The sequence below is a fragment of the Podarcis pityusensis genome, assembly GCF_964106645.2.
Source record: "Podarcis pityusensis genome assembly, chromosome: 9".
In the NCBI taxonomy this organism is placed as follows: Eukaryota; Metazoa; Chordata; class Lepidosauria; order Squamata; family Lacertidae; genus Podarcis; species Podarcis pityusensis.
Window position 1 is genome coordinate 8,707,390 of NC_138034.1, and position 13,414 is coordinate 8,720,803.

At 40.2% G+C, this 13,414-nt stretch overlaps 2 protein-coding genes across 7 annotated transcripts in view; both read left to right on the forward strand.

The window, feature by feature from the left end:
* Nucleotides 1–13,414, forward strand: part of SLIT2 (slit guidance ligand 2) — a 220,416-nt gene that overhangs the window by 153,446 nt on the left and 53,556 nt on the right. For 4 of the 6 annotated variants that reach the window (XM_081019793.1, XM_081019795.1, XM_081019796.1 and 1 more), the window contains exons 10-15: nt 1,897–1,968; nt 2,656–2,727; nt 4,014–4,085; nt 6,971–7,114; nt 7,257–7,420; nt 8,202–8,225. In XM_081019793.1, the coding sequence (XP_080875919.1) occupies nt 1,897–1,968; nt 2,656–2,727; nt 4,014–4,085; nt 6,971–7,114; nt 7,257–7,420; nt 8,202–8,225 (548 nt within the window). The remainder of the gene's footprint in view (nt 1–1,896; nt 1,969–2,655; nt 2,728–4,013; nt 4,086–6,970; nt 7,115–7,256; nt 7,421–8,201; nt 8,226–13,414) is intronic. The other 2 variants (XM_081019794.1, XM_081019797.1) reach the window with 1 other exon arrangement.
* PACRGL (parkin coregulated like) overlaps nt 1–13,414 on the forward strand; it is a 126,225-nt gene that overhangs the window by 37,818 nt on the left and 74,993 nt on the right. The gene's annotated exons all lie outside the window — the stretch shown is intronic.

The following is a 13,414-nucleotide window of genomic DNA, read 5'->3' on the forward strand; positions in this document are numbered from 1 at the left end:
TGCCCTCGGGCAGAAGATTTGGAAGCATGATTAGTCGCACCAACAGGGTAAAGAACAGCTTCTATCCGTGGGCTGTTAGGCTGCTGAATGAAAAGATAACAACAGGGCAACTGACTTTCGGGTTTGGTGGGTGTGCGTCAGTAAACGAGGGGAATTAAGACTAAGAGAGCTGAGTAGGGAGTGCTCGTGTAATCTCACTGTATACAAGTTGAAATACAAGTTGTATTTCATTTTCAATTCTTCCCTGGCAGGGAAGGACACTTTATGGTTTGCCTCAGGTGCCAAAATGTCTTGCATCAGCCCTGGATTTACTCCCACCCACAATTAATCTGCATAATCCTCACTATATTGTAGCTAATTCCGTAGTTTAACTTCGCATAGAGTCAAGACCTTCCTATTTGAATGTTTTGAATCTCCCAACCTACATCTTCATTGGATGTCCTATGGTTCTAGAATTTTGAGAAGGAGAAAAACATCTCTCTAACCCCATTCGCTACACAATGCATTGTTTTCTGAATCTGTCATGTTCATATACTAGCAAAATTTTCAAACTTAGAAAGCCCAGAATTTCACCATAAAGGAAAACCCAACCATCATTTTTGAGTTTCCTTTTCTGAACCTTTTCCTTTGAACTTCAGTCACATCATAGATTTGTATAAGGGCTTTAAGATACTGACACTTATCAATCCCTTTTCTAAAGATTCCTAATATGGAAGTTGCTTTTTTCACATCTGCCACTACACACTGGGTCAACATTTTCATTGAGCTGTACACTGTGACTCCCAAGATCTCTAGTCAGCCATCATCAGTTCAGACCACATGTATATATGAAGTTAAAGAACATTTTGCTACAGTGTGCATCTTTGCACCTGCTTGCACTGAATTTCATTTTCCATTTGAATGACCATTGCCCCAGTTTGGAGAGATCCTTTTGGAACTCCTTGAAATCTCCTTTTTGTTCTTTTCAGTAATTTGGTGTCATCAGCAAATTTGGTGACCTCATTGCTCACCTCTAACTCCCACCTTCCCTGAGAAAGTTCAAGCTCAGTGATCTACATCTTCCTCAATGAGGAAAGGTGATGAATTAATTCAGTACATCTGCAATCTTTTTTCCCATATTTAGCTCACTTTTGACTCCCATGTCACCCAAAGGTCCAACTGTTTCCCTAGCTAGTTTACTGCTTCTAATGTATCTAAACCTTTCTCTATTATTATCTTAATTTTTTTGGAATAAACTCTTCGGTTGTTAGAAGAATCCAGCCTCTTTCAAGAAGGAATTCTCCATTAACTAAAGCCAACTTTGCCAAAGAATTATGCACCCTCTTCTCTGGTGATGGATATTCTTGGCTATGTAGAAAGAAATGACAATCCTATTATTTGGGAGGAAAAGTTTCAGTTTTGTTTCAAATTTCATTATTCATAAATATAGGTTTAATGCATATAAGGAATTTAAGAAATGTTAGTTGGAAAATGATGACTTTTTAAAGAGTGTTTGACGTGCTTCTTGCTTGAACCTTTTACTCCAGTCTTCTATGAAAAACTGAATCCCCATGGTAAGCAACTGTAAGCTCTTTAGATTCCTTCTACTGGATATAACATAAAATATTTCAGATATGCAGCACATGTAAAATTAGATTAGTGCTTAATTTAAATTGTCACTACCCTGCATGTCAAAGTGACAGAAGGTGGATTTCTTAATTTTTTTAAAAAATGAAAACAATTGCTGACCCTTGATTCCCATGGCATTTTCTTTCATTATAGTAGGAAAAAATTACCTATGTTTTCAAAAGGCATTCCTTCTCATTGATGCCAACATAAATTATACATATTTCGGATTGCCCTCTTGTGTTTTTTTTAGGGTCTTCAATAGCATTCTTTGTTGTTTTTCTTTGCTAGACGGCTGGAACAAAATTCAATCAAGGTCATCCCCCCTGGAGCTTTCTCGCCATATAAAAAACTTAGAAGAATGTAAGTGAGAAATATTTTGGAACTTACATAAAAAACATATGGATGAAAAACAGGTCATGGTTTATACAAAATACCTTCCGTCAGTTTATGGGTGCTTAAAAATGTCTGCCAGCTGACAGATTGGTTGGTATGGCTGTGTCTGATTGTTGAGTCTACGTAGCTCCTTTGTCATGCTAATAACTGACACTTATGCCAACTTATTAATACAAATTGACATGAATATATAAATTGTGCCTGCCGTTAACAGAATAATTTCTGAAGCAGAGCATGGCAGTGCAATGTCATTGATAGCTTAATATTCAGTGCCTGTGCTAATCTAATTTCCCCCTCCCCAAATATACAAAATGCATTAAAGCTTCAGGTTATTGCCAGAATTAAAGTGAGGGATGAGGGATTTTCAGAATTTTCTGGACTACAACTTCTACCATTTCTGGTTGAATATTGATGATTCTGGCCAAGGCTGAGGGGAGTTAGACCCACAGATTCCCATCCCCGATTTAAGCCATTATTTCTGAATGATGGGAACTGAACTTTGTCTTGTTCTTCTTAAAAAACGTATTAAAAGTTAACTGCAAAAAGTGCTTTCAGATTAAATATGTTAACTGCGCCTTACAGAGTTGAAATAAATCGCTGTTCGTCCTTTTCACGGATCATAACACGTCATAGCAATCTCGTTTCTCATTGCAGTGATCTGAGCAACAATCAGATCTCAGAGGCTGCGCCAGATTCATTTCAGGGTCTACGCTCACTAAATTCACTGTAAGTACCACCACTGTCTTTCAAAAGAAAGGCAAAATCTCCCGAATTGCAGTGAGGGAACGAAACGTTATTCTTGTGTCCAGGAATTAGACTTTAAACAGAATTGCACTCCTCTTGAAGGAACAGGTGCGTACTTTTGGCAGCATTGTTTGGTTTGCCAGCTGCAGTTGTTTCTGGGCAGTTTCTGGCCACACTTAAGACATGGTCGGATAACCTCCCCATTGGATTATTATACTCTGCTCTCTCTGGGACTGCCCTTGAAGATGATGGAGAAGCTACTGCTAGTGCGGAACGTGGCAGCTAGGCTGCTGTGCATAAGAACCTACAGGAACTGTACAAGTGGTTTGAAATTATCTTCACTGGCTACCAGTATGCTTGCAGTCTGAATTCATGATATAATAATAATTTATTACTTATGTGATCCCCATCTGACTGGGTTGCTCCAGCCATTCTGGGCAGCTTCCAACAATTTATAAAACCACAGCAAATCATCAAACTTTAAAAACTTCCCTATACCGGGCTGCCTTCAGATGACTTCTAAAAGTCAGATAGTTGTTTATTTCCTTGACATCTGACGGGAGGGCGTTCCACAGGGCGGGCGCCACTACCGAGAAGGCCCTCTACCTGGTTCCCTGCAACTTCACTTCTCACAGTGAGGGAACCACCAGAAGGCCCTCAGAGGAGGACCTCAGTGTCAGGGCAGAACAATGGGGCTGGCGTTGTTTTGATGAATTTATTGCTGTTGTTTGCTTTATTGAAATGCTGCTGTGTTTAATATTATAATGATTTCAATGTTTGGGTTTTTTAATGCTGTTGTGAGCTGCTTTGAACTCAACATTTGCTGTTGAAAAAGGGGAATACAAATTATGAAATCAAATCAAATTGAACAGTCGAATGCTACTGATTTTAGACAGCTGGCAGCTACTGTAGTGTTGTTCATGCAACAGAGCTTCCTCTTCCTTTACTGTCCCCTCTAGCTCCCTGTGCAACCTCAAAATCAGTTTGGAAGAGTTGGGGGGTCCCTCCAGAGCACACTGGGGTGGGGAGGGGGAAATGGAAGTCATGTTGCACCAGTGTAACAAGGCAGACTGGATGCAACCCATTGCCATTTGCTTTTATTTGATAGAGCTGGCAGGTATTCTAATGTTATCTAAAATATAATTCAATATTCCAGCGCTGGATCCTTTGATGTGCTTTTATCAGGGGCATACAATTTTAAAGAAATTCTAGATGAATACATTGTTGTTCAACTTCTGATCAATAACCTTTTGAATTATTTGTTACAGTGTTCTCTATGGAAACAAAATCACAGAACTTCCCAAAGGCCTATTTGAAGGACTTTTCTCTCTGCAGTTGTTGTGAGTATTTATCTGCTGAAATTTGGTTTTATTTTATCCACTGAGAAGGGTTTTGTTTTGTAATTTTGCATTAAAAGTGGTTTGCTCACTGGGATGGATTATTATTATTATTATTAGGAACATAGCTACCTTTTCAAACTGCTCTGTGCAAGGGAATACCAACCTTTTGAAGATGAAGAGCTTTTATTACTTTCATGCACTGTATTCCCTCTTCTGCTGCTTCACAAACAAAGGGAGAGCCTTTATTTTATTATTTCTTCCAGTAGCTTTCTGGCCGCCTTTTTTGCTTTTGTTTTTCGAATGTTAACCATGAATCTTAACCTGCTTTGATTAGTAGCATTTAATAAATATATGTGCGTGTGCTTTAGAAATTCAAATTAAGACAATTCCATTCTGTTTACTTTTTGCTGTTATGATACTAATATTCAGCCTGCCTAGTCTATTTTAAATGGATTTGCTTACTTGACTATAGAATCATTTAATCGGCCTGAGTTGCATGGCATACAGTAATACCTCTGGTTACAAACCGTCCTCCTTGTGAACGCTTCAGGTTATGAGCTCCACTAACCCGGAAGCAGGTCTCCTGGTTGCGAACTTTGCCCCGGGATGCGAGGCACACGCAGCGGGAGGCCCCATTAGCGAAAGCACGCCTCAGGTTAAGAACAGTTTCGAGAGTTAAAATCGAGATGTGGAAATATGGAAATATTGATGAGAGGCAGGAGAGATTTGGACATGCTTTAAGGTTCAGACTATGGGAAGTCGTAAAATGAATAATTACAATTCAGAAGATAATTAGACCTTTTAAATTTTAGCTTTTTATTGGATTATTATTTGATATGTTAATTGGATGTCTTTTATTGGAAAATTAATAAAAACGATCTAACACAAGAACAGTTTCAAGTTGAGAACTGATCTCTGGAATGGATTAAGTTCATAACCAGAGGTACCACTGTAATTCATTCATGCATTCCAAGCCAGCTAAAATGGGTCCATTGAGTTGGAAAGTATTTGAGTTCAGCTGAAAATATTTACTTAGTTTTCTGTGGCATGAGAGAGACAAAGTGTATACAATCTTCAGCACTTGTTGCAAAAACATGGATGTAGTTTCCATACGATCCCCATTGCCTTTTTCGTTCTTCTTTGCGCTCATGGTCTTTGGTTTCATTTGACCACACATGACCATTTAATCCCTCCACATGAGTATGTTGGCAGGGCCACAATCTGATGTGATGAATGATGAATATTTGTAAATGAAATTTTGTGGGTCACCACAGTCCACTGTATGCTAGAATGAATGGCAGTGTGGACAAGTGAGACTAAGAACTATGAGGCAGGAGAAGCAGCCAGGGAAACAGAAGGTTTCAAGCAGCAGTGAAATTTGAGAAGATGGTTATGTGTCTAGTTATCTCTTCAAATTTACTGAATGCACTAGTTTCAAAGCAAATATAAAAATTAGGTGAAGCCCTAGTTGGAAGCAGTTATAAATACTTGACCCCTTTTGGACTCCCATTTTGTACTTTAAATGTGTAATTTGGAAAATGAGAAAGTTGCTATCTATCCTACAGAACTAAAATAAATAAAATTACTTAATTAACATATTTTATATGAATTTGCATATGCCAATTCCATGTTATATTATTTCAGTGTATGCAGGTTTAAAATTACCCATTAGTAATGAACCTAGACTTAAAATTTGTACAACTGGAGATTAAGAAACACTGACAACATTCAAGGCAGAAGAAACCCCATCATAGAGTTGTGGGCCACTTCAACATTTAACAATGCAATCCTACATATGGCTACTTTAGAAGTAAGTGCCACTGAGGTCAATGAGACTTATTCCCGGGAAAATGAGCATAAGATTTCAGTTGAAGATTGGTTAATCAGTCAAATTTCATTAGAGAATCATGTAATTTAAAATGGAAGATGCTTGTTCACACACAGAGATAAAGCCTGTTACTACTGCTGCTGCTTCCCTCCTTCTTCCCATGTAAACACCAAGGTTTATAGAAGCTTCTGTGTCCATTTGTCATTAACTCTGTAGCTTGGCATGTTGTCTGAACCCTAAATTGTAGTTAATCCCATGTCTGGTTGAAACAAGCCAACTTCAGTTTATGAAAAACTGACTCTTGTTCAACTAACCATAGTTAAGATTAACCATAATTTAGGGTTTGGATCACGCTGCAGTTTGTGGTTAATCTAAAATGGAAGCAGGAGTATCTGATTTCCTCTTTTCAGCTGTTCCAGAAAGGAGGACACTGGCTTGACACTTGTTCTCGTAATACTAACCAAGGTCAAACACATCCAACAGCTTTCTTCTTTCCTTTGCCAATATATTCACTTTCAGTTTAAACCTGTGTACATTCGATGCAACACTTGATGCTGAAATAATATCTTAAGAAACTAGGTAGTTCACTGAATGCACTGCATACAGGTGGCACAAGTAATTTTGACATGCAATTTTATTTTGGCTTAAAACTGCTGATTTTATATTGGGGGTGGAACGGTCAACTTCTTTTCTAAATCTGATTTATTTATTTTGGTATTTTAACGTATACAGTGGTACCTCAGGTTAAGTACTTAATTCTTTCTGGAGGTCCGTACTTAACCTGAAACTGTTCTTAACCTGAAGCACTACTTCTGGCTTAGTGGAATGTGTAACCTGAAGCGTATGTAACCTGAAGCGTATATAACCCAAGGTACCACTGTATTGTATATTGTTTTATGTAAACTGCTTGAAGGTTTTGGTAACTAAGCAGTATATAAATCCTCTTAAATAAATAAAGAAGTTGCATGAAATTCAAGAAAGTAAAGTTACAAAAATAAAGTTTGTCAATAAACAGCAAACTCTTAACCCTGTTTTCCAATTGTCGTTTGTTTCACAGATTATTAAATGCTAACAAGATAAATTGCCTGCGAGTGGATGCTTTCCAAGACCTGCACAACTTGAACCTCCTCTCTTTGTACGATAACAAACTTCAAACCATTGCAAAGGGCACCTTTTCTCCACTCCGGGCCATTCAGACCCTGTATGTATTGCAATTGTCCATTTGTTGTTATGTGCTTCAAGCTTTTTTTGGTTTCTGTTCCCAAATAGACCTGGAAAACTTTGGGAACTGCAGAGACCAACCACAAACATGTAAAACGCTCTTTTCTTTTTATTTGTGAAAGGCATTTGGCTCAGAACCCCTTTATTTGTGACTGCCATCTGAAGTGGCTGGCGGATTATCTCCATACAAACCCTATTGAAACCAGTGGTGCTCGCTGCACCAGCCCCCGCCGTCTGGCAAACAAAAGGATTGGCCAAATCAAAAGCAAGAAATTTCGCTGTTCAGGTAATTTCCTTGGTTCAGCTGCTACTTTCCTTTCACTTCCAAAAAAACCACCGCCCCACCACCCTCTCCCTCCCATCACAACCCCCACAAACCAGCAGTTGCAGACATCCTTAACGACAACAACAAAAAACCCACAGCCTGGTGCCCAATTGAATTATTTAGCAATCATAGCAACTCTGGACTGAAGTTGTTTGATCAGAAAACATTCCTACAGTTAACACACTTGTTACTACCTCTGCAAGGCATTAAAATGTGAAGGAATTGTGCTTTTTGATTAAATAATAAGAGTTCTGAGGTATCCTTTCTGTCGGTTGCGCAAAAAAAAAAGGCAAATAAAAAATGAAACAGATCTGGAATACCAGTTAAATCTTAAAAACAGAATCTACTCACGGAATATGAAAACATGACATTCATATTACACAGGGAAGCTTATATCGTGCTGAAATGTACTGTTTGCTTTTTCTAATCTTATTCCATTTCCTACTTACATGTTTCCAAAGCCTAACCTCTGTCATCTGGTTCCCAGCTGTTCCAGGTGCATTTCGTATTCTGCAGTTAATTCACAGTCTACAGCTAGTGTAAATATCAGAAGAGCGCTGCTGATATTGGCTGCAAATACATTTATATCTAATCATACTAGTATCCGAAGTTCATTCGAATACCACTACCCCGCACAGTTAGCTTTAATTACCTGTAGTCCATCCTCAGTCTAATAGAATTAATTTTTTGCTTGCTGACATTCAGGTGCATATTCTATTTTTTTCTCTCTTTTTTTATTTAGCTAAAGAACAGTATTTCATTCCAGGTAGGTTTGGCTCTGCAGTAAAACTGACTAACTGCAGGTACCACTCCCTCCTCCCTCACCAAAAGCAAAGTTTCATTTTAACATTTAAAGAACGAGTGCATGCATTTTTAACCCTGCTGAAAACCTCTTAGAATAGTAATAGTTTTGTAGTTTTGTCTTCCCAGTACATGAGCTTTGCATGCAGCTCTTTGCTATCCAACTCACAAATAAGCACAGAATTTATTCAGTACCATCTGATTTTAGAAAGAGATATCTTTCCCCGTTTTGCCTCTCCTGTTTACTGTTAACAACTCTATTCTTTAAATGTAGCTGCTGTGCTGCTTTTAAATGAAGAGAATCCTGCTATGATCAAAGAGCTAATAGAAGTCTAAGCACCCTTTCAAAATCAATACTTTCCTGCCTTTTATGCATTAAACTATTGCTTTCCTGCTGACTATCTGAACTGTTGCTTGCTCACCTATGACCTTTGATCCCTGTGTTTGTGAAATCGCAAAAAATGCCAAGCAAAAGGATATTAATCGTCTTTGCAAAGGCTTCCAAAGGCTGTATATGTCTTCTGTTAAAATAATTTTGATGGAAGAAAAAATAATTTAATAGTTGGCACATTTATACCACACTTTAAACTAAATGCTGATTCTCTTGAGGTATTCCACATGAATGATTGAGATTGGCTTTAGTTATATGAAACACGTTTTCCCCCAACCACCCCTTGCAGCTGACAAACGAGTGCAGTGCTTTCTTAACAGGGGAAAGAACAAATTCAACTATGTCATGTGTTTACAATATAATGTCCCTTACAGGTGATATATAATTGATTAGCAAAAGTGCTCAAAGGTCTAATGCAGCTTTGGATTGAACTGCAGGTGCATGAACTGCCAGAAAAAAACAAAACCCAATTATAGTTTACTTTCTAGAGGAAGGAAAAAACGTTGTTGTAATTGAGTATGCAATCAATGACACTTGTTCTTTGAAGCACTTACAGGTATATGGTCGGCCCACAACGTTCAGCAGACTAACATATTGATTGGTTTGGGCTCTTATCCACTTAAGCTTGCTTATTTTACACTTGCTGCTTTTACTGTCATGTACTACATTATCTTCTAGCTGGAGAGATGATGTGAAGAGTATTATGGCCTTTAGTAGTGCACTGGCTAAATGCAGAGGGAAGAAAATGCACAAGGGCTGGTCTTTACCATTCTTGGCTTGAAAGGACCAGTTGGAGTCAGGTTTGAGAAGTGATTCACACACTACATGTTTTTAATGGCATGGCGGTCATTTCCACATTTGCATACACTGGGAATGGGAAAATAATGTAAAAAGCGCACCACATAGCCAAAGTCCCACGCATCAGGGAAAGAACTTGAAGAATGTAAATTGGCAGTTACTTGATAAACCTACTGGATTACCTGAATTCCAAAATGAAAAGCAATTAAGGCTTTTTCTCTAGCAAAGAGAAAGTGTTTGGTGTTGTTCTAAATATATAATATCAAATTTCACCTTTTTCCCTGATGGGACTCGGGGATGTTGAGCATCATTAGCAAGCCATTTACAGTGTAGGCATATTCCGGTCTATCCTTTATAAAAAGCACAGCTTTCTGCACACTGTGTCCAGATTTTCCTTTGAACCAGCAGCATCTGGTGAAGCAGTTCTCTTTTGGGAACTGCCAGCTGCCAATGTAGGTTATCAAATGGAGTGCAGGATTGAAGCATGGAATACTTCAAACATGCTTGCACCTGGGCAAGGTGCCCTAAATCTCCCCTAGTGCCTCTCAGCAGCTGCTTGATAAGGGCTAGAATCTCTCTCCCACCTCCTCAGTTGTTCCATAGTGGTGGTGACTGGTAGTTCCTGCCTGAATACCACTTCACCAACAGTGGTGAGATGTTGTTGCAACACTTCCACAACAGCCCACTGCAAGCCCAGCGTATTTTAGAAGTCAACTAAAATTGAGATTAAAAGGGACGCGGGTGGCGCTGTGGGTTAAACCACAGAGCCTAGGACTTGCTGATCAGAAGGTCGGCAGTTCGAATTCCTGCGACGGGGTGAGCGCCCGTTGCTCGGTCCCTGCTCCTGCCCACCTAGCAGTTCGAAAGCACGTCAAAGTGCAAGTAGATAAATAGGTACCGCTCCAGCGGGAAGGTAAACGGCGTTTCTGTGCGCTGCTCTGGTTCCCCTGAAGCGGCTTAGTCATGCTGGCCACATGACCTGGAAGCTGTACGCTGGCTCCATCGGCCAATAAAGCGAGATGAGCGCCCCAACCCCAGAGTCGGTCACGACTGGACCTAATGGTCAGGGGTCCCTTTACCTTTACCTAAAATTGAGATTCTTTATGACTTTATCAAGAGAGACAATTGTTGCTGTTGGCATCCGCCTGTCTCAAGAGACAACAGAATACGCCTCCAGGGGTGAAGTCAAACTTCTGTGTTGGCAGCACTGAAATGATCTGTCTGGGACACAAGGCTGGGAAGTATGTATGGAGGTGCTGGGCTGCTGATGGGAGCAATATGTTTGGCCCAGCTTGGCTGCAGGAGTTGCCGGAAGGAGAGACTCCACTCCAGATTTGTGTAAGGTTTATTCCTTAGCCTTTTCCTCCTGAATATATCACACAAGGCAGCATAGGTTTAGGATCAGTGTTTTCCTTCTCCTAGATGGGGTGCCTTCCCAGGTTGACAAGCCCCTAAGAGAGAGATAGAGCGCTTTTCTTGGAAATAAAGACAAAGCATAAGTGCTCCTGTTATTAGCTTTCAATCTTCTTTTTAAAAATCGGTACAGAATCGAACATACTTCTGCGGCACTTGATGAAGACATTCAGAAGCAATGCGCTCCCTGTGGATTAGAATTATTAATCATATAATTCAAATCTGCACAAAAAAGTACTTCATCCTTAAATAATATTTGAAAACTGTAGACCATTGAGCTAGAAAATGAATAAGCCAGGAGTAAGTTTTTCATAGTTCTTATACGACACTGAGCCAAACCATTGTTTGGTGAATTGAGCAAAAATGCAGGCTCCCGGGGAGTAGATTGCAGCCTCTCTGCTTCTCCCCCTGCTGTTGTGAGCTAACTCATCATTTAGCTTAGTTTTACAGTGGACGCTTGGGTTGCGAATGTGATCCGTTCGGGATGCATGTTCGCAACCCATAGCATTCGCAACCTGCAGCGGCATATCTGCTCACATGCAGGTTGTGATTCGACACTTCTGCGCATGCGCAAAACGTGATTTAGTGCTTCTGCACATGTGCAACCGCGAAACCCAGAAGTAACCCGTTCCGGTACTTCTGGGTTTCGGCGGTCCATAACCCGAAAAAACGCAACCTGAAGTGTCTGTAGTGAGCCAGTGTGGTGTAGTGGTTAAGAGCGATAGACTCGTAATCTGGTGAACCGAGTTTGCTTCCCCGCTTCTCCACATGCAGCTGCTGGGTGACCTTGGGCTAGTCACATTTCTCTGAAGTCTCTCAGCCCCACTCACCTCACAGAGTGTTTGTTGTGGGGGAGGAAGGGAAAGGAGACTATTAGCCGCTTTGAGACTCCTTAGGGTAGTGATAAAGCGGGATATCAAATCCAAACGCTGCTTCTTCATCTTCTGTAACCCGAGGTATGACTGTACTGCTAAACTTGGGCTCATGGTTTATCTTGCTCCAGACAAACCACAAAGTGTAGCCTGAGGTCTGTTCTATAGCTTACTGTTTGTAGTTTGTCTGAGGGAGATAACCAGGAGCCTGGTCTGAACGTAACACTAAACCATGGCTTAACTCAGTACTGCATGGCAACACCAAATCCAGACAAGCAAATCAGCCACAATCTTGTCTCTGGGAGCCTGTGTGTTTGTTCGCACTAAACCATGGTATGGCTGAGCAAACTGGGGAGTTGTTTTTTTTCTTAAAGGACTTAACAAATGTGTGTGAAAGTGCCCTCAAACAACCATATCTTTCAGTAAATATATTTTAAGAATTTTAATGCTTTTGCCTATGAAGATGAACATATTATATAATTGTTCAATAGATAGTCTGCTGTATCTTTTTGCTATACTGTACCACTTCAGATTAATTACAGTGGTGCCCCGCAAGACGAATGCCTCGCAAAACGAAAAACTCGCTAGACGAAAGGGTTTTTCGGTTTTTGCGTTGCTTCGCTAGACGAATTTCCCTATGGGCTTGCTTCGCAATACGAAAACGTCTTGCGAGTTTGTTCGCTTTTTTTCTTAAAGCCGCTTGAAGAGGCGCAGTTGCGACGGACCGTGCTTCGCAAGACGAAAAACATCGCAAGACGAAAAGACTCGCGGAACAAATTAATTTCGTCTTGCGAGGCACCACTGTATACTCTGACTCTTTTTGATATAGTACAGTGCCGAAGCATCATATAATCAAAGAAGTGTAGAATAAAATCCAACTTCTTTAAATTGAGAATTTCAGATGGACCTTGATGAAGGCAGGATATTACCCAAACCCTAGCTGAGAAAAGCAAGATGAGCTTTGTTTTTGTTGGGGTTTTTCCTCCCATTGGGATCACTCTTGTCTTTCTTTCTTCCTTGGCTGTCTTTCCTGTTTCAGGAGTTCACCATTTGGGCTGTAAGTAGAGTTCAGCGTGTGGACCAAATAACAGTACACTTCCCAGTCCTGATGCACTTTCCACTTCTAGTCTCAGTCTTTTCACCTTTTGTCCAAGAAGAGCTCACCAGTCATATAAGTTTCTTTATCCCACTCCCCCCCTCCACCCACATCACTTACCCTCAACTTCTTAATAGATGTTTCTTCCTGACTTGTGAAGGATGCTATCTCCATTCTGTAACGCGGAGAATGGCGAAGAGATCTTGCTCCCTGCAGTCTACTTTATGTCTTTTCCAGTTTAGCAATGTTGCAGTGACCGTGGACATTCTGTACGAAGGATGTCGTGCCATGTTGAGCGGTTTCCCACTGCAACACTTTTCCTGCTCTTTCCTCTTTCTCCCATTGCTTCTGCTCCTTGGTCTAAGCGGATGAAGTTGTGATAACTTAGCGAGATTTTCTGTTGTGCTTGATCTAACCATGTGGTTGCGAGGTATGAGTAAAACATGGTTCTGTCAAGCACCATGGAACGTCACGCAGCTTTCTACAGCATAGCAGGCTGCTGAGGCTTAAATCAGGATTACACACTTTTTAAAAATTGAAGAAGAAAAACAGGGCTTTAAATTTTATGGTTCTGAGATTACGTA